Source organism: Onthophagus taurus, chromosome 1, assembly GCF_036711975.1.
Source record: "Onthophagus taurus isolate NC chromosome 1, IU_Otau_3.0, whole genome shotgun sequence".
Taxonomy (NCBI): Eukaryota; Metazoa; Arthropoda; class Insecta; order Coleoptera; family Scarabaeidae; genus Onthophagus; species Onthophagus taurus.
This window is the reverse complement of record NC_091966.1, coordinates 15,438,054-15,459,498: the sequence shown is the minus strand read 5'-3', so window position 1 is coordinate 15,459,498 and position 21,445 is coordinate 15,438,054. Positions and strand designations below refer to the sequence as shown.

At 34.5% G+C, this 21,445-nt stretch overlaps 1 protein-coding gene across 1 annotated transcript in view; it reads right to left on the bottom strand.

Annotated features, from left to right (window-relative positions):
* The window catches only part of LOC111429096 (alpha-1,3-mannosyl-glycoprotein 4-beta-N-acetylglucosaminyltransferase a), a 160,978-nt gene that overhangs the window by 6,374 nt on the left and 133,159 nt on the right, over nucleotides 1-21,445 (bottom strand). Inside the window, exons 7-8 of the mRNA XM_071197536.1 lie at nucleotides 16,301-16,494; nucleotides 16,141-16,241 (exon numbers count right to left, since the gene is read on the bottom strand). Coding sequence (XP_071053637.1) covers nucleotides 16,141-16,241; nucleotides 16,301-16,494 — 295 coding nt within the window. The remainder of the gene's footprint in view (nucleotides 1-16,140; nucleotides 16,242-16,300; nucleotides 16,495-21,445) is intronic.

Below are 21,445 nucleotides of genomic sequence, written 5' to 3'. Positions count from 1 at the left end.
TTTCAGCTAGTTGTAGTCGATTCCAACAGTTTTTATAAAATGTTTGCAGTTTCAGTTCAATTTTATAGCCCAAAATTACCGAAAGATATCTAAGAGAAGGAAATCAAAATAATTCAATGAATTGAATCTTGAATTTTTACTCAATGTTGTAACACCGTACATTTTATTATTTACCGTTATTATATGACTGAGATATTGGAGTTTGCAGCTTTCAAATTTGCAGACTTCTTCATTAGACACATGTTTTGAATACATGAAATTCTTAAGATTCTACGATAAAACCACATTTCAAAACCAATTTTTTGGTACTTGCTTCGGTTAAAGTCCACGATTCTAATCTACAGCAAGACAGAGAAAACGTAAGAACGGAGGAGCCTGATTTTAGTAATTAGCGTAAGGGATCGGCTCCTAACAACTGACTCCTTTTTGACTCTATCCTATAGCGAATCTCTTCTGAGTGGTACCATTGGTCATTGAGTGTAGTTTTTAGATATGTGTATTTGTTGACTCTCTGAATTTGTTGTTGATTTAGCATAAGAAATTCATATGAAACCTTTCTGTTGATTATGACCATAGTCGCCAGTAGCTGCAATCCTACCAGACTGTCTGTTATAATGACTGTATGGTCAGCGTACCGGATGTTATTCAGTCTTTTGCCATTTACAGATATTCCTTCATTGACATTCTCGAAAGCTCTCTTGAATAAATATTTTGAGTAGGCGTTGAATAATACAGGAGATAATACACATCCTTGCCTTACTCCTTGCGGGATATTTATGGCTTATGACTTCAATTGTTATGTTTGTTGCCTAATTCCAGTACAGTCATGCCATTATGTTCAGATCTTTTCCGTAGAAATACAGCTTAGTATTTATAGTGTTGTAATCCACAAAACAAGCATATACATCGCTGTTCTGCACCTCTAAAACAGCATCTGTATACCAAACAGTGCCTCTTTGGTGCGCACCGCATCACGAAACCCGAACTGAGTCTCAGACATATAAACATCCAACTTTTTATCTATTCATGTATGAATAATTTTCAGGAATACTTTTGGTAAGTGGCGTCTTAGGTATCAAGCCAAATTTGACATCAACTACTCCTGCGGTATTTGGCCCGTTTCGTAAGTGGAGTTAAACATACTTGTCATCTGTATAATTTCAGATTTGTCAAAAAAGTTGCAAGTTTCCAATCTAAGGACTACAGATTGTTCATCTTCAGCAGTGGTGGCAAGTCCCGATTCATCTATTTCCCGGAGCCGATGTAGTCGTGTATAGGAATACCTCAGCGATGTAGGTCTCTCATGTCTTCTTTTATCTTGTTTGTCTTTGATTACTTTTCCATGATTGTCGATCTACTTACATATTCTTCTGGGTTTGAGCAGACAAGCTGTCTTTAACTTTTTCTGTGTTTATGAAGCAAATTAAAACACCGAAACTATTTACAAACATTGACTTATTTACTAACATCAGAAAGAAACAAGGCGAACGACGTTGCCAGATCGTTGGTTTCAAGCCATTCGGACAGCAACTAATTATGTGCTAAATTAATACAGTCGTGAGTAAAAATGACAACCAAGTTCATATGCATAGAAGGTTAACCATCGATAAGAGAAATTCTCTAAATGTAATTTGTGCGGAAAGCTCATTTGCCATTCGAAATGTCTAGACAAAGAGGCTAAATGACTATTGAACTTCAAATTTGTAATTAAACATTCCCAGGATGGAAAGTCTATGAAAAATTGCAAAAATTGTGCTTCTATCCACAATTTTTCATTCTACGGTCCATGATATAAGAAGCTTTAATATCAACAATCAAATGTGGAGAAATGCAAAAATCGTTCAAAACAAAAGTTTTTCTGATCTAGATTAGCAATATCAGCTAGCTAAAAGCTAAAAGAAATATGCTTAGAGCAGAAGAATAGAGAAACCGTTTTGGAAAAATCGTTGTTTACTAATGATAGTAAATATAACATACCGTATTTTCTCGAAACTAATCCGCACCCTTTTTACAAATTTTATATGCTCTAAAATCAAATGCGGATTACAATCGAGTGCGGATTAGATTCGCAGACGTATAGTTGCGATTTGGAAAATAGGAAAATAAAATCGCATTATAACAATAACACTGTTAAGGGTTTTAGAACGATATTTACATTTTTATGTATCATTTTCTGCCCATATTACGTCATCTTCAGATCTGTCCAAAGCATTGGTTATACAAAACTTCTTAAATGATGTTATAATATTGTTTTCAGGGATCGTTTTCCATGTGTGTTCCTGGTCTACGACTCCATACTTGTCTTAACCATTCCATCATCAGCTTTTCCATTATTTATCCTTTTTGTTGTGCCCTAACTAAGACGTCATTCGGGAAGTCTTTCGGATTTCAGAATGGTTTTTTTCTCAATATTAATAATGACAACAATTTTTCCCTATCACTTGTTACTGCTAGCATACTAATGTTATGCACAATTTTTCGCAACCACTCGTTTCTAAGGAAATTGGGAGACATATCCAGATATACTGCCATTTCGTCGGTATTGACAGTTTGAGACAAATTGAAATTTTTTTGAAAATCATTAGGAGCTTTTGGGAAATTGTAGTTTGTTCAACCTTTGCTAGTATTAAACATTTTTTAGTCTCTCCTTCCGTTTTTCTTGAGAGAACCAGAAAACTGCCTCGTCAATTTCATGAAATCGTCTCTTCTTTGACCCGGTAAATTTTTTGCACGATGCCTCAGTCTACAATAGCTGCCTTGTCTTTCCCCAACAGCCACAATGTTACTCTCATTAACGGCAAAAATTGTACCAGCTTTTCGATTTCTTTCTTTTAACGCTAACTTTATAACATCTCTTTAAACTTCGCTGTATAGAAGAACCTCTTCGATTTTTGCTACTTTTTTTCCATAATTACGCTGTTATATGTATAATTAAACACACAGCAAGTTCGAGCTACTACGAGGGCGGTATATGAACTGAATTCGTGCTAGGCCATACTATTTATTTTTAAAATTATATTTATTTTCCAATTTTTTCTGGCTTGGTAAATTTAAAGTTTAGTCCAATAAAAACTCGTCGTAAACAAGGTTTCTTTAGGTGGATCAGCGTCAGTCAACGGAAAAATTATATATTTATGGTTAACAACAAACATCGCATCGTTTTGGTGTTGTCGAATTGCTCAGAGAAAGATGCGGATTACATTCGCAAACTAAATTTTTTTACCATTATGCATTTTTAAAATCGGGTTGCGGATTAGATTCGAGTGCGGATAAGATTCGAGAAAATACGGTACTTGGGTCAGGTGGAAACCCATATGTATCGAGAAAGAAAAATAAGGAGCTGCATCTAAAGAATTTGAAACCAATAATGTCATGGTGATGGATCTGTGATGGAAAAGGGCTTCCTTTTCAGCGACAGAAACACGATGTTTTATTCTATCGAGGGAATAATGAATTAGAATGCGTGTTTAATATCTTAAAAAGCAATTTATCTCGAAGCGTAAAACTATCTCTTAGCAACGACAAACGATTATTACAATAATGCTTACAAAGTGCGTCCTAGCTCTTGCATAATTTTCCACATGTAATGAAAATACCACCTCAAAGCCCGAACATTCTGGAACATGTAGTTTCCAGTGAATTTAAGCTGAGAAGTGCCTTGCAAGAGGAATGGGAGGAATTTCGGCCTAGTTTTTGTAAAAAATATTGACTCTGTTTACGCCATTTCGACTATTTTTAGCATTACATCTGTGTAGTGACAAAATTTGTTTGAAATTTTATTTTTATTTCAAATTGATTCCATAAGTAATTATTCCTAGTTATTTTAGTACTCTTATTCAGTACAACGTTACCGAAAATAGACAAGAATCCTCAGAACCGTTACTAAAGCGCTTAGTTTCATCCGATTACGACTGTGAAATATAGCACCTCAGCATTTCATTTAAAAGCTTCTTAACGATTCTGTAGCGGTGACAATCGGTTTTGCCTTGAGGAGTATCGAAGTGAAATTGTATAAAGTGGATTAAATTTTTTGTTCGAATTTTAATAATTAAATTAAACAACGATTGTTTTTGTTCTAACACAAAGGATCGTTTTAATAACATCACTATACAAATTACAAATAATTACCAAATTACTCCTGTGTCCCCATTCCGGTTTACTGTTAATTAAGTTCTAACATTTCTACGATACTATGTTATGTGATCTAGTTGAGTTAAATAATAAAGCGAAAATTCCTCATTAAAATTCTTCATCTATCTCGAAAATCAATACTGTATGTATAAAATGAAAGAAAACCAAAAAGGAACTTAAAATCATCGAGATAACTAATTTAAATTAATCGATTTATAATTTGCAAACACTTTTAAAAGCAAAAATCCTTTTCATAAAGACCAGTATCCCAAAAAGCCTAATCCTCTTACCCGTTCTTATCTTTTCCGGCCCTTTCCCTTACGATCTCAACACGAAAACTCGAAAACCGATTATCACCTCTTTAAAACGACTCATCCCCCGGTTAAATGAGGAGTGGGGTTATGGGAGTGCAGTGCTTATCGGCGAGGAGATTATAAGGAGATGCTCCCTGGAGAAGGAGGGTGTGACGCAGCCCTCTTCTTACGTAGTAAGCCCTGAAGAGGGCGTACGAGGTCGCTAAGCTTAAAGCTCTTATGGCCGATACAATTAGGAAAGGTCAGCTTCGTCGATAAAATCTAGATTTAATGCAAACGGAACGTGTTCGAATTTCTTGAGTTCTTCTTTCAATCAACTAGAAAATTACGTGAGAATAATTTTTGATATAAATTTTTAAACTTACAACAAATTTTAACTCTAACATTGTTATTTCTGTTTTAGAACATTCCATATTATTGTTGTTACAATTTGACAAAAGCATCATCGAGCCGTGAACTTATGCATGAACGTGATATTTGCAACCGATAAAGGGATTCTAGGATTCAATAACTGAAATTGAATAATTCGGTTCGTTACTGAGCGTTACACCGTTTAATATTGAATATATCTCTATGTGTGCCCTACGGTCCCGTGCTTTATTACCAAACTGCTACGCAATTCAAACACGACACGAATCTCCCGTTTAATTGCAAACTATTAGATTGTTCAATATCAACTCTCCCGGAAATATCAGCTACACCCGATGAGTATTGAATGTGTATCAATGTCTACGAGAGATTATTTCTACAAAAATAAATCAAATTGATCAGATTATTCTCATCAGTCTTCTCTTAATGGGAACGTTTGAAAATTTATAACTACGTCGTTACCATGGATTAAGTTTAATGTATTCGTTAGAAATCACACGTAAATCCTTGAAAGCCCATTTGGTGTCGTTGTCGTCTTTTATCTCGTGCAAAACGGCGTCGCATTTGCAACAATAAACACACCCACAACGTAACCGACGTTATTTGCTGCAACACCAACGCGTTGCGTCGTTGATGAAGTAAGATGAATCTCGGGATTTATCAAAGGAGAACTAAACCGGAAGCGGTTGAGATCAAAAAAAGAATTGCAGGGATATTAAATTTATGTCATAGGATTTTCTTACTACCAACGACTAAGAGTTATCTTCTATAAAAAATCTTTTGAATTATTTTTCTTTTTTTATTATGATCAAAGATGTTGCATAATGTTTAGAGGTATGTATTCATTAATCATCTGCACATGGCAACGTTTGTGGCCTTTACGAAGCGACAAAATAGAGTGCATTAACCTAATTGTGGCATTGAGCCGAATCGCTATCTAAAAAACAGGGTTGGCTTCAGGTTTACTTTAGATTTATGAGAATTTCTGTTGGATTAAATAATACAGTGAAACCTCCATATAACGGATTAATACGGGAAAGGGAGTGTTCGTTATAGCCAAAAATTCGTTATATACAAAATTTTCGTTTAAAGTTTGTCGTGCGTTCCTTAATAAGGCTAAACCTGAATGTTTCTAGTTCAAGATCTAGTGCTAGCTCTACTTTTACTCAATAAGAATATACAACAATCTAGCACTGAATAACAACTAAAACTGGAACTAACACTAGCCTTTCCGTTCAATAAAAATATATACAAATCTAGCACTTAATAACAATTAGAGCTAGAACTACCGTCCTTGATTTATACATTGTATAGACAACTCAGAGAATATCCGAGTTTATCTATGAATGACCTCTCTGATGACGAAACACGAATCAGCATCACAAATTCGTTAAACTCCGGTCCTGAGTTAACCTACTTTCGGTCTCTGCTGCATTAGTGTTTATTATTGCTATTATTTTCACGGTAGCGTACGTGAGATACTCGTTTCAAAGATGAAAACTTGAAACTTACGGAAAATTACCTAATGGAATGTAACTTAAAATAAATTTTAGTTCATTTTTATGGTGTCTTGTTAAGGATTAATGACTAATACTAAAATTAAAATATATCGAGTTTTAATACAAGAGAAGCCGTTAGAAAAATCGTGTTACAAAATCTTACCGTTATCTTGGACCGGAATCAAGACAAGGCAACTTTTCTTGATTAAAGTCAGTGTAAACTCTTTTAACTCTATTAGGCATCCAAGATCAGATAGACCTCTCCGACGAGGACAATAAATCAGCTTATATTGACCCGCCATTCCTTTCGCGGGAAGAAAAAAGAACACGGGAAAAGCGTTACGGACATTAGCGGAGACAGTCGTGGAACGTGGTAGATAAAAGTCACGGCTGGAAAAGCAATTTCCCCTTGACAAATGTAGAGATCCGGAAGAGTAGAACTTCTACTATTGCTGCTAAGGTCCCTAGTGCAATGCAATTATTGAGTGTGAATTTTTCACACCAGGTTTTTGTAACCCTTCTCTCCAGGGTGAGCAGTCGCAAAGTGAAGGGAAAATCTAATAAAAATTGCAATTGGACTTCGATGGAGGTTCTATAATCGAATCTTTTATCCATTTGTTATATCTATTTGATTTAAGTAGTAAATATTGTTAAAACTTATTCAATTGGAAAACGATTGGAGTTGTTAAGTATCCTTCATAATTCGTTAAGATTTATTGAAATAAGTTATTAAAGGTTTTTAATAAAGTTGTTTCTCCTGTTCAAGAAGAATAATTAGAGAAAAACATTCTAGCTGTATTCCCATCAGTTAATGTTTAAATCTACTTTGTATTCATTTTTGACTGTATTGCAATTGCCACCACATTTCGACAAATTTGACTAAAATAACGAGTTTCCAGTCAGTCAGAAAAGCTTGTTGAAACAAAGCTATTGACTGAATTTAACGAAGTATTGACTCTATAAATCTTAACCAAACATGCAATGATGAGAGACTGAATTTATCCTCTCAAATAAGATTTGTTGTAATGCGATGGAAATCATTTCATTACTGTGGTAAAGACAAATTATTCAAGTGGATGTCATAGGAGTATCATAATAAATGTCATAGCCACGACTGCAATTTATAAAGCGGAAAGACCTGAAACATTTCTTTAAAAAACTTACATATTTTAAGAGAAACTGTTCATTTGCAGCCAAAAGGCAATGTAGGTTACGTTGACATGTTAGATGTATTAGGTACAAGTAGCAACAACACAATTGCTGTGGTTAGGAATATATGAGGAAAGATTTCCGAATTGTCGGTAATATGATACAAAAATTAGAAGACGGGTAAAACAAAAGTTAGTAGATAAAGATAATTTAAATAATCCTTCTGCAGTTGAGAGACCTTCAGGAGTAGTTCGAAATGGATCCCTAACCCATTCGTAACTTGCTACAAATTTGTCGTCAGCAAGAAAATAATTTTTAAAATTATGTGCCAACATGGCTAAATGACTTTCTATTGTTACAACAACCACTTTCACATACTGTTCTTCTTCCTTGTATGTTTTCTGCTCTACAGCTCCAACTTTCTACAAAAAGCACAAATTTTATCACTGCTATCCAACATATGTGTATTTGCTCCTTGGAGCTGTAGATTTAGGGTATTTAATTCCTCGAATATGTCGACCATGAACCCAATTTATCACAAATGAAGCATATCGAAACTTTTGGCTTCCGGGCGGTTTTCCTCTTCTAGAAAAGTGGTAATTTTCTTTTTTAACTCATAAACATGTTGTAGAAATTTCCAAGGTGATAACCATCTGGCCTCGCAACAAAATAGCAACGTCGAATGTTTTGCCCCATACATTTGCAAAGTGCATTCAAGATTCTTGATTTTAGGGGTCTCATTTTTATATAATTTACTACAGTTACAACCGTCGTTAGCACAATATTGAGAACAGGACTCATTTCTTTGGAAGCCAGAGCCTCTCTGTGGATCATGCAATGAGTCCAGACACATTGCGGAGATTTTTGTTTCACAAGTTCTTGTACACTTTGGAATCTTCCAGACATTGTACGAGCACCATCGGTGCATATTCCACCGCAATTTTTCCACTCTATGTTTGGCTCATTAATAAACCATTTAAAATATCAAACAAAGCGAGTGCTGTTTCCTTGAGTTCTATAGGTTTGCGGAAAAGTAGTTCTTCTACTGCCGATATACCATCACAAAATAAGACAAAGGCAATTAAATGAGCCTCTTTATTGCACATTTAATCGAAAACAATCACGCAACTTTTCAAGAAGCTGATGCTGTACATCTTCGGCTATATCACCACTTCGGCCGGCAACAGTATCATTTGAAAGAGGTATGGATTGCAATTGTTTGGCAAAATTATCTCCAAACATAGTTTCTACAATCTCCATCGCAGCTGGCAGAATAAGGTCTTCACCACGGTGTGAGTTTACATCTGGCTATTTTATATGATACTTTGTAAGAGGCAAGTAAAGCTTTTACGTTCACAGACAAAATTTTTTTGAAGAATGATGCTTGCTCTTCATATGACTTTAATTTTAATTCAAAGAATTCTCGGGGTTTGTTAACGTACTCACTATGAAGTGTTTCCAAATGGCGTCTAAGTTTATTAGGTTTCATGCTGTCTGCTGCCAAGATTTTTAAACAAATGAATCCAAAATTTAGATATTTTTGCAAAACTTTTCTTCATTTTATCTTCAAAACCATGGTCGACTGTGCATTTGTTGCTGCTTCACTACTGCCTAATACTCGCTTACGTCCAGTTAAAAATTTATCCATAGTTCTGTATTATATAGTTCCATAATTCCAGTTTAGTTTATATCCATAGTTCTTACTAATTGAAAAAAATCTCTAGGCCTAGAGTCTTGGGTCTAGGGCACTAACAACACGCTGCACTAAGGGGATTAGGGTCAAAATTTTCAACGTATACTATAGATCGTATTTTATTATTATATGAAAAAGAAAGGTTGAAAAACGCTGGGTTGTTTTGGTAATTGTTTTGTTTCGACCATTTGAATGAATAAGTTTACCGCGTACCAGTTACGAATCCTGAAGGTGTCATAGCTCGTATTCACTCCGCCTTCTTCTTGAAAGCTGAAACATGTTATACAGAGGACATGTGTGATAAATCGCTCAAACGTTTGTCTAAAAGTAGAAGGTGACGTGCTTGAAAACCGTTCGTTGAAAGCAATTTTTCACATCTTATAATAATTCATTTGGAATAAAGAATAAATGTAACATTTTTAGTTGTTTTTGTTTTTTACTTAAAATATTCTATTATTTCCAATTATTATACTTATATAAGAATCACAATAATTCATCTTGTGCTACAAATAAATGTAAGACATTATTTCTTATAGCTTTTTTTAATTAGATGTTAGTTTAAATTTCAGTAATGCAGTAGGTACAAACAAAAAAAAATAATCATTTGACGTATTTATTCATGGTGTCTAAAGTATGTAGCAATAAATTCAAATGATAGTATTGATTTCAATGCATTGTTAGAATGAATGCATTTGATGGAAATGCTTCCAATCTCCTTGAAATAAGAATACTTCGATTTTTGCTGTGATCATTTTATATTTCGCACTACAATTTTCTTTCAACAACTACTCCAAAGCAAGTGGTTAAATGTAATAAACGTTTGTGTTCTAAGTTTTCGATTATTATTTTTTCGAAATTGCTTAAATGTACCACAACTCGTCATGGAAAACCACCATTGGAATTCGCAAATTTATGATCGTTTTAAATAAAAAAGTTAAAACCTTGCGCGAAAATAGAAAAGCCTTGGGTATTGAGAATCGCTTGAGAATTTACAACGCGTTGGACGACTATAGCGGCTTACAGACTCTAAGTTAAGAGCGATGGTAAGAGGAGTGACTGTAAATTCCACTTCAAGTATAGTTGAAATAGCAAAAAAAATCACAAACATCGAAGAAATAGGTAAGTTGTAGTTCCATAAAAAGAGCGCTCCATAAAAACGGTCTAAATAAAAGGTAGGTAAAAAGCTCTACATATCATAAGCAATTCAACAAAAGCGTATGGAGCTCGCAAAAAGTGCCAAAAAGGTGATACTACTAACATAGTAAGTGTGAAAATTTGGGAAAGAAAAAACCACCAAAAATAAGGAGACATAAAAGTAAGGCGTTCAATGAGAAAAATGGTGTCAAGTGTTCACAATCTTTATCAACTCAACAACGAGCAAAATAGAATATTTAAGAATTCTAGAAGGGAATGTTGAGATAAGTGTTGAGTAATTGGGTCTATAAAAACTGGATCTTTCAACAGAACAACGATTCAAAAAATATAATCAAAATTGTATAGGAGTGGTTTCTATATCGAATCCTCAAAACTCTGGATGCAGCTTAGTCTATAGATATTAATCCTATAGAGCATATGCGGGAGCAGCTTTACAGAAAGGTTACATAAGAAACCATTTCAAGCAAATAGGACCTAAAATGTACTTTAAGGGAAGAATGGGCGAAAATTTTTCAGGATATGACAAAAAATCTTCTGGAATCTATGCCAAGAAAATTAAATGATGAGTTGAAGTCCATAAGATGTCAAATCCAATATTATATCGAGTGTAATACTCAATTTCTTTTATGATGAACTTTTTATTTGTTCATAAAATAACATTTCATTTTTAACTTTGCTTTCTGTGCTTTCCAAGCTTCTGTGGATAGAGACTAGTTGTGGTTCTGTCGAATAACTTGCAGTATGAAGGAAATGTCGTTGCACAAAGCCTAGGTTTTGCGAAAGGCTATAGGCTATAATTGAGCCCTAAACATTGAGACATGTTGAGCAACGTCGAGCCTACATGGAAATTCAAGACGTTGTTGGTAACCATTAGGGTCACCCAAGATTCCAGAAAAATGGATAGATGCAACATTCAAATGCTAGGGTTCAGTGAAGTACGATGGCCTGAACAAGGAGAGATTTCCATAAACGTTGGAAAAGCCTTTATTTACTCTGGCCCACCAAAAAATGTTTGCAGAATAAAATAGTTCTCACCAAAGAAGCCTGTCTACTGGAATGGAATCCAGTAGACAGCTTTCGGCAATACACCCGACTTTCAATGCCCTTCATAACATTCTTCAAGGTCAATATTTTCCCCAACATCACTCTTGACTTTTTAATGTTAATGTTTCAAATTTCATTTATATTTTTCTATCTTAAAAATAAGAGAGAATGTTAAACCCAAAGGAAAATTTATCTAGCTGTGAAAATTGCTAATTTTATTTTATATTTACAGGTTAGATTTCTGGCATGAATAATTAAAAAAATTGTAAAATAAAAATAAACTTGAATCATATTTTGTGTACTCTGTTAAATCCGCTGGATAAAATAATGGAAATAAATATTTTATTCAATCTATTATTAAACCTTTGCCACCATTGTTTAAATTGAAATTTATAACTTTTGATAAACGTTTTTTAAAAACTGCTTTATTATTTTTGTTTCGAATTACGTAAAAAGTTTAGATTAAACTTTCATTCCATAGATCCAGCTTAAGAGTTTGCTGCAATTGATAAGTTGGTCTTTAATTAATACACCCTCGCAGTTAGAGAAACTCGGATAAAGTTGGATTAATTTGATCAACAAGCCCGCCGAAGTTTCACAATTGAAGAAAATCAATTCGTCCCACCATTTAACTGCGAATCGAATTATTAAACCCAAAAATCCGGATTACCAGTTTATTTACGGCGTTTCAACCGTAACTTCGTCATTCTCTCTTTTCTACATCCGTGGGGATTCAATTTATTTCGACGTTATTGTTTCAACTAAATTTCCCAACGTTAAATCTCAACGTACAGCGTTAAATATAAAGCAAATAAAAATCCTTATACTGCAAAAATATTTTTTGGGTTATAAAAATTAACTGCTGCTTGTGTCGTGCGAAAACTTCTACGCTTCATGTATGCTTATGTAGATTTAGTATTTTGGTTTTCGCATGCGTTGGCAGGATATCCGTTTAAAAAGAATTAACCAAGTAGAAAAAGTAAAAAATAATGTGTGTGTATGAACATTATTTTCAAATTTCTGACCTAGAAACCGAAAAGTTTTAAAACAAAACGTATAAAGGAAAAGAAAGCTACTAAACCATTTAAATAAAGTTTAAAAAGTTTTCAAAGTAATGAACATGTCGTAAACATTTCTCTCGCGGGAATACCATGTGTATTCGAGTTATTTTATTTTATTTTCGTTCTGAAGTTTGAAACTACCGCAATTTTAAAGGAAGCGGCGGTGTTGTGGACATGTTGAGACATGTTTTATTAATATAATAGTATAAAGTAACATTTTATTATATATGTTGTAGGAAAAATTGGGAGCATTTACGGTAACGATACCGCATTGCGAACTTTGAGGAGCGGTTTTGAATCAATAGTTCTAAAACCCTTGAAAATGTTGTAACCTTCATTCTATCTATCTAAAAGGTAATCAACGTAATAGATTGTTATTTCCTCTCTTTCTTTATGCTGCCACAAATTTAATCTATTGCTTTTAACCATAAAGTAATTAATTGATGAACTACTATCACGAGACTTAATTACGGTAAAATATCGTTAACTTCTTAAAGGTTCACTGCCATCATCTAGTCATTAATCAAGACTTTAATTAGAACTTAGAATTTTCAAAAATTTATCGTTAGTAAAAATATTATAATTTTTGACCGCGATATAACGGATTAATATGGGGAAAGGAGTGTCCGTTATAGCCAACAAATAATAACACACAAACTATATAACGCAAGCAAATAGGAAGACTGAGAGTACTTCTAAAGTACCTACACCAAAAAAGATAAGACGAAAAGATATAAAAATGTAAAGGGGGCAAAATGCAGTGCAAACATACTTAGAGCTTCTTGATGCAACACGCGAAGCAGCTAAGGAAGCCTTAGGTGAAAAACAAAATTATATTGAAAGAAGACCTGCAAAAACAAAAAGAGATAAAACAAAAAGCATAGCAGTAATGGCTGAAACAGGTTACACCAGGGAATAAGGCTGACTTAGATGATACATGAGACATAAAGTGGAGAGAACTAGACACATACTTCGGAGGATCACGAGCGTTAATGGCTTGGAGCTTAGTACGATCCTTAAAAAACAATAACAATGAAAAATTAAACATACCACTCACACCTGTATCAGTTTGGAAAGAACATTATGGAAGCGAATTGACAGAACAAAGATCTCAGTTCATAACGTAAACCCCAGAAACACATAGAGTAGAAGGCCTTGCGGTAGAAATAAAAGCAGATCAGGTAAAAAAATCACTGAAGTCAATGGAAAACAGCAAGGCAAGCGGTCCAGATGGAATTCAAATTGAGCTAATAAAAAATCAGACTTTGCGAATGGTGAAGAAATTCCTGAGGCTTGGAAGAAAGAGTGGATAACACTAATCCAAAAAAAAGGAGATAGAAGGACTAATAACTACCGATGTGTAACAGTTACAACTTCCTTAAGCAAACTGTATAGTTTGCCGTAGTTTGCCGTTCGACCGTATGGTCGAATAGAATTGATACAAGAAGAATGGGCACCATATGAAATGCAAGAACAAACGTGATTCCGAGCAGCCAAGAACGTGCATGCATAATACATTCAGTCTAAACCAAATCACAGAGAAGAAAGTAGCTACACAAAGAGCAACACATCTATTATTTGTGGATCTCACCAAGGCATATGACACCATTTCTCAATAAAATTGTGGCAAGCGCTATTGCAAACGTCAATTAATGTCACGTTAATCAAGGCGATATAAAAATTATACAGAGGGGCAGAAGCAGCAGTAAAGATACACAAACAAATATCAGAAAGCTTCAGCATCACCAAAGGACTCCGACAAGGATGCACACTGTCACCTCTATTATTCAACATATATGTGCAGATTGCTCTTGCGGAGTGAAGAAAGAAATGTAAACGAATGGGCGTAGAACTTGATGAACAAGTAACTCTGTACAGCCTACATTTTGCTGATGACCAGGTGGTAGTAGCCCAGAACAAAGAAGACCTTGAATTTTTGGCAAGAAAATTAATCGAAGTATACGACCGGTTTAGCTTGGTTACGAATGTACCAAAAACACAGTATCTTTGCGAGGGCGGAGACGCTAAAGATCTGGTGCTAAATGATAACACCTTAATTAAAGGATGCGAAGAGTGCACTTACATTGGAACTAAGATGGACCACAGTGAAAGATGTGGAACAGAAATACTAAGTCAACTACAACTGGGCAAAAACATAACAAAAGCCATAAACTCCCTTCTTTCATCAAAACGAAATCTCAAAAAAAAAGTATATATATTTCCACTATCTTCATCTCCGTGGTGCTGTAGGGATGCAAAACTTGGAAATTAAGTAGTAAGTCTATTAAGGACAAATAGAGAATCGGCTGCTGGCACTTGAAATGGATTTCTGGAAAAGAGCAGCTGGCCCGATACAATGGAGTCCAACAGAAAGAAGAAGTATAGACAACTCGAGGAATAACCCGAGTTTATCTATGAACATAGAATAAAGCAATTAGGGGAATAACCCGAGAAATATCCGAAGTCCGTTTTAAGGAGGTCCGTTATATCAAGGTTTTACTGTATTAAAAGATTAATTCACTTTTTTTGTGTAATTGAGTTGTTTAATCCATTTTTTCTGTGTTACATGACAGGGTTACTAATGGATTTGACCAGTTTCTGGTTCCAACGTACCAATTTATCTTCCAAATTCCGCTTATTTGTAACGCCGAAATTCGATGGGGGAAACGTGTTGTCCGTCGTTTTGCGATCGAACTAAAGTTGAATATAATTAATCAATGCCAAATGGTGTTCCAGTAGTTTGTTTCCATCAATTAACGATCTTCAAATCGAATTACCGTAAACTGACGGAAAAAAATTGAAATTTACAAAGAATTTATGATGTTTTCCGTCATGTTAATACAGGAAAATGTTGAATGGACAAGTTAATTAATCTATGCAGCAATCTAAATGGATTGCAGTGGTAATTAATTTATGGCCCTATTAAACGCATCCTAGATTAATACAAAGAAGCCGTTTAGTAATTATCTGTTAATTACCACTGTTAATAGGCATCTATGATTGCTGTGAGCATCGAAACAATGACATTAGTCCTTAATGTAATACAAGATAATTTAGTTAGTTTAAAAATGGTTAATCCATAACAAAGTTTATAAAAAAACAGGTGAATTTTTTTTAGATTATAACTGAAAACGATGTGTGTATTTATCCATAAAGTTTCATTTATTTTTACATTTCCTGTTAATAATTAAAATGTGAATACAGTGTAGTATGTGAATATTTATGTACATATATTCGGTGTGTTTTTTGTATCATAAAAATGTAACAATGAAATCCAAAAAGAAAACATTTTTTGCTACAAAATTACTTTCTGGACTTGACATAACAAAAACAAACCCTTTCATAACATTGGGCTGAAATTTTATGAGTTGCAAGCTAATAAACCCATTCGAATACCAATAAATAACATGCTCGTTCCCTGCTTTTGATAGGTTCACAATATATCAAACCTCCGCCGCGATGGCCTTTTTCAATCTGCCCCATCAGGAAGTTTCATTTCCTTTTCATCCGATGTATTTACGACCATATTTTCCCCTGGTTTTTATAAGCGGCGGGATTCGATAGGAAAAGTTTTACGAAACACGAAGCTGATAGTAGTTCAGTACCTATTTTTATTTGCGTTCGTGTTCAAACGACACAGTGTAACCGGGAAATTAATAGCGAATTTCTTTCTTTTTTACATTTACGAGAGAACGTCAAAAGATAAATGGTGGGCTTTTACTCACCAATTACAACGTAATCTTCAGTGTTGATTGGTAGGATTTCAACGGTTGTGTTGTAGAATTTGTCAGCGGGATGTTCAACGTTACCACTTCTAAACAAGTAACTGTAAAAAAATTACGAAAATGTTTAGAAAGACTGTATTTTGATAGAAGCTTTACTTACTATTTTAATAGAATCGGTGCAGAAAAATTAAAAGTTAAACAATCACCAGCTTGAGGAAGTAGACCCCAAAAGAATGTTTTGCCTTCGTAGGCTCGTTGCAAGGAATAAGTCTTATAGTGTTTGATTGCAGAAGTAACAAATGCCTCTGGATTTTTATGACCATAAAAAAGAGCAAGTTTTCCAAAATTTTTATCCTGCAAATAAAAGTCAACATATAATATTTATCTCTACATCATTATTTTGGCAATAACATTATTTCTTTTTAAATTTGAAAGAATGCAATGGTCTGTAATCTTCTATAACATCTAGACATGAAGCGCGAACTACATCAATTTAGCCACCAACGTATTTAGGCAATATCAAACTATTTTCAGTTATGACAGTTTGTGACTGCGTCGCCAGAGATAGCCTAAGACACACAATTTTTGGAATGGTTTGCCTGAGAAAGAAGAATGGAACAAGACCTTGGAGCTTACTAAGGTTCATAAAGGGCATAGATATGCCCTAAATCATTGGAAGGCATAAGGGAGCGTCCTCCCCTCCCCCAGAAGCAACAAAAAAGAAGTATCTCGAACAGGTCCTCAGCCTTCACTCTTGCAGTGATATTTTTACGAAACAGAACTGTACATAACATATCAAATAAGCATCTTTATTATCCGTAGTCTCATATAACCGCAATTCAAATTCGACTGCTTTATTTTTCAATTAATTAACCACACTATATCTATATAGTCATCGGTATAATAAGTTCTTCTATGATGGTATGTGAATTCTTATATTTCACGATAATCAAAAAAAGTCAAAATAGATAATCAAAAATCTAGATCTTTCTTGTTTCTTACTTGATGTTTTGGTTAAGAAGAGCAAACACGATTCATTCAAATTGTCACTCCTTAGACATTCCACATCATCAGCATTTTTTTCAGTATTGTCGCAGTATTTGACCTATGCAAATCAGGGATAAATAGGGCTGGGTCGGGTTTATTTCAGTTTCTGCTACAAAACGCACTGAACAATGTAAGCGATGGATTAAAAGAATGGTTAAGAAAGTAAGTTAACTCGTTTTCTAGGACTACCTACTTCTATTAAGTTTTTCGTAAGGATATTCTGCAGACCGATGCAAAAAATTACAAAAATTATTTCGAATGAGCGACAATACTTTTCTCAAATTGTTGTCAATGGCAAAATGGTTTATGGAAAGGTAAAACGGACATATAAGAAAGTGTATAACAGTTAAAGAAGGGTTGGCAGTTACATTAAGGTACCTCGCTACCGGAAAATATTTTGACCACCTAAAATTTAATTTCAATTTTCCACGAACTGTTTACTCTTTTTCGCTTTCCTCATTTTCAAGCAACTCAGTATCTCTCTCAGTAGATACGTAAAACAACAAATACGTAGATTAATAAGTAAATACTGACAATCTGAATGATCATGTAAGGTCCTTAAGAGTTAGGCCAAATGTTTGAATTATAAAGCTTCTACAATATTCCGCGGCGCCCTTATGGAGAGGTCGCGACTACCTGGGGCGGCGAAGCACATAGTTTAGGAATTATTGCCCAAGACATAACTCATTGTCAGTGAAGGTGTTTGGTATTTTTGAGGAAAAAAACTAAAAACTTTTAAAATAATGTCGCAGCACATTGAGTGATACATGCGTAAAAACCTTCATGAGTGATAGTAAGGTGCAGCAATGGTGTAGGAACTTTAAAGCAGATGATGTAGAGACGTTCATGATGCAGGAAGTATGGCAACCGATGATCTTGTTCAGCATGTGGATCAGGCAATATGAGGAAATCGTCGGTTTACAATTTCTGTTTTGAGTGATTCGTTTCCCGATATTTCACGGTAAGCTCATTACACCATCGTGAGTGAAAAATTCCAATATCATAAAATTTGTGCGAGGTGAGTTCCACAGATGAAGTCCGATCATCACAAAACACAGGGAATGGGTGCCATCTTAACGTTTTTCCAACGTTACCATGATGACGGAGAAGATTTCTTGAAAAAATTGTCACAGAGGTCCTTTACGAAACTGAAGACACCAAAGATCAAAAAAGTATATGGCTGCTGTGTTTTAGGACCCAAAAAGGTGTTCTCTGGGATGAATTTATGGAACATGGCGCGACCATCACAGCAGCCTCCTAGGGCTTTAGTCTTCAATGTCTACGAAGGGCAATTTAGAACAAGCCACAAAGCAGTATTTACAGTCTTTCCGATGGGATATGTTTTGTCAACCACCTTACAGCACTCGATTTCCATCACTTTACTCGGATGAAACGCTGGCGAAGAGGATAGAATTTTGTTTGAGACAAAGACCTGCAGAGCGCCGACAATTGGCTTAAAGTACAATAGGCATATTGGTGTCACGCTCCAACAAATGTCTTAATCGGAACGGCGACTACAGTTTTGATTTTCACGGTGATTTTTATTTTGGAGCCGATCGGACCTTGATAAAAATTAGCCCTCGTACATAAAGATCTACATACATATAAAGAGACCTTACATGTTTTGAAGGCAACTCGTATATTTGTTAATTTTCTCGTCATTACTTTTCTCAAATTCAAGTCGCATCTGTTTCACACCTGTTAAGCTTATATGCTCAGACGTAATAGAGATTGGTTTATTTCGTACGGTAGTTTTAATTTTATTTTTTGCTCATCAAAACATTCTCACCTTTTGTTATTGTGAATTGTGCTAACAACTGTTCTCTTTTACTTCACCTTAATGAGATTAAGAATAGTGTGTTATTCGGCAGATTTATTGTTGTATCGACTGGAAGTGGCACTCAACCAGAACAAAAAGATAAATACAGTAAAATATATAAAGAATTTGCTTTCGCAACAGCTTCGTCACAAAGCGACTTAGGGGAATCAAACAGCCGATTTCATTCATTAATATGTATAGAGAAAGTCTAATAGTGCTGAATTGCGATCGGAAAATTCTTCCAAAAGGAACCATTTACACAACCCACAACCGAAAAGCTTGTAGTAGATTTGCTATTTAATCTCAAGATCTTTGTTGTTACATCATATTGTTGTGTGATCCGCATAACAAGTAAAGGTTTGTTATTTTTGAGATAAAATAGTTATAATATGAGTAAAACTGACTTAACTATAAACATAAAAAATGATTTATAGATGTTAAGTATCCAAAATCTAACATTAACCCAATTCATACCAGATCTAAATCAATAAAAACGTTACCATTTCAGGAAGGTTTTTAACTATGTCACTATCATTCAACGTAACAGATATGCCACCATGAGTAGATTTCATTCTACCACAACATGATCATGAGCAGCCAGATAATTAGACAGAGATAGTTCAGCGCATGTCGTTTACAAAACGAAAGCCATAGTAATAACTGATCGCATCAGATATCATTAAACGCTTGAACGTCATCCCTAATTTATTCCACAAAGTCTTTTGCAAACCCATTTCCTTGCTTTGTAAACAAGCTTTAGCAAATTGGACGTTTCCAAAGAAATTATATCATGAAAATATTATGAATTGGTGAATATAATTATTAATTCACTTTCAGGTTTATACTTTTAGGGCTCAAACACTCTATTAGCAAACCATATCGGAGCTAATGAAGACCACAAATGAAGCTGATGGTTTTGACCATGATTTTTAGAACGAACTGATATTATATTTTTAGTAGCATGCTAAACACATAAAGATTGTTTCACTCAACGATATAATTCTGACGCTTTAAAATCAGATGGAATCAACGAAATGGGTCTTGCTAATCATGCCAATACAATACATGGAACGTGTTTCCACTGGGCTATACCATATTTCACCCTCAGGTCAACTTTATAGAGAGGCGTATACAAAAAATTATAAAGTGCATTTGGATCCAGTTACAAAACCAAAGTCCAATAACATAAAACTCAACCAACCCCTCTTTAACATAAGTTCCGGTGCAATGCGGTGATGACATAACACCTGTTATTGGGTTACAAACTGCTACGCCCGGAGGAATAGTTTCTCGAAGGTCTCACAAACATCAACGAGTTTGCCCAGAATAACCCCATCAAAGAAAGTGATGAGAAGATCAAGTAGAGTAAGATAAGCATATGAATCAGCAGAAAAATATCAGCAATATTAAATAACACTGCAAATCTTCACAGTGGCATAATTAAAATACTTGATCAGGATAAGAGTGTACTTTTTCATGGATCGATCATAATACAGAGTTGCTTACAACCAATAGGACAGCTACTAGAGAATGTAACTTCAGCAAGAAACAAAGATAAAGATATATGTGATGGTTTTGCTAAGATGTGTATATGAATTCATTTAGAATATATATTTACAATGCTTCTAGTATTTTCTGATGTATAATTTTATGCAGTACGTCAACTTTAAAAGAAAAAGTGGCAAACATACCAAAACATACAAGAACATATCAGAAGAAAAGCCTAATACCTAAGCACTAGGAATAAAATATACTTATTCTGAAGACAAAAAGGAAGACGAAGAAGAAGAAGGATTGTAATATTGATCTAGGCAACAATGATGATTCAGATGATGAAAGCGATGGCAACAATCATTATTATGCCTATTATGGGTTTCTCTCTCTCCGTAGCTGATTTTCCAATATGCCTCTATAATACACTCAATATACTTTCCTATTTGCTGCGGTCCAACATGAATTACTCTGGTCTTTCGATATTTAGGGTCTGTAGATCCACTGCAATATTATCTCTCCATCGCATCCTCGGTCTTTCCAGTGGCCATCTTCCCTCTGGGGATTCTTTCTATACCAACTAGACGACAGGTTTTTCTTGTCTCCTATCATGGCTAGCCCATCTCAATCGTTCTGACTTTATTACTTTTACTATATCTAGCTGGTTATGTAGTTCTTCCAGTTCTCTATTAGTTCTCATTGTATACTGCTGTATGATATTGACTGGTCCGTATGTCATTGCTGGTCTAATAACTGATTGTGAATGGATGGACACCTCATGATTATTTTAATCAAACATCATTCTTTGATTACTAGTATAAATTTGTTGGATGGTCAAATTTTGTGATTTATATTAGCAAGAGGTTTTAATATTCCATTCTTTTATCCTTGTATTTATTTACAATTAAATATTTCCTCGAAAATTAGTTACAAGTTGAAGAACTTTTT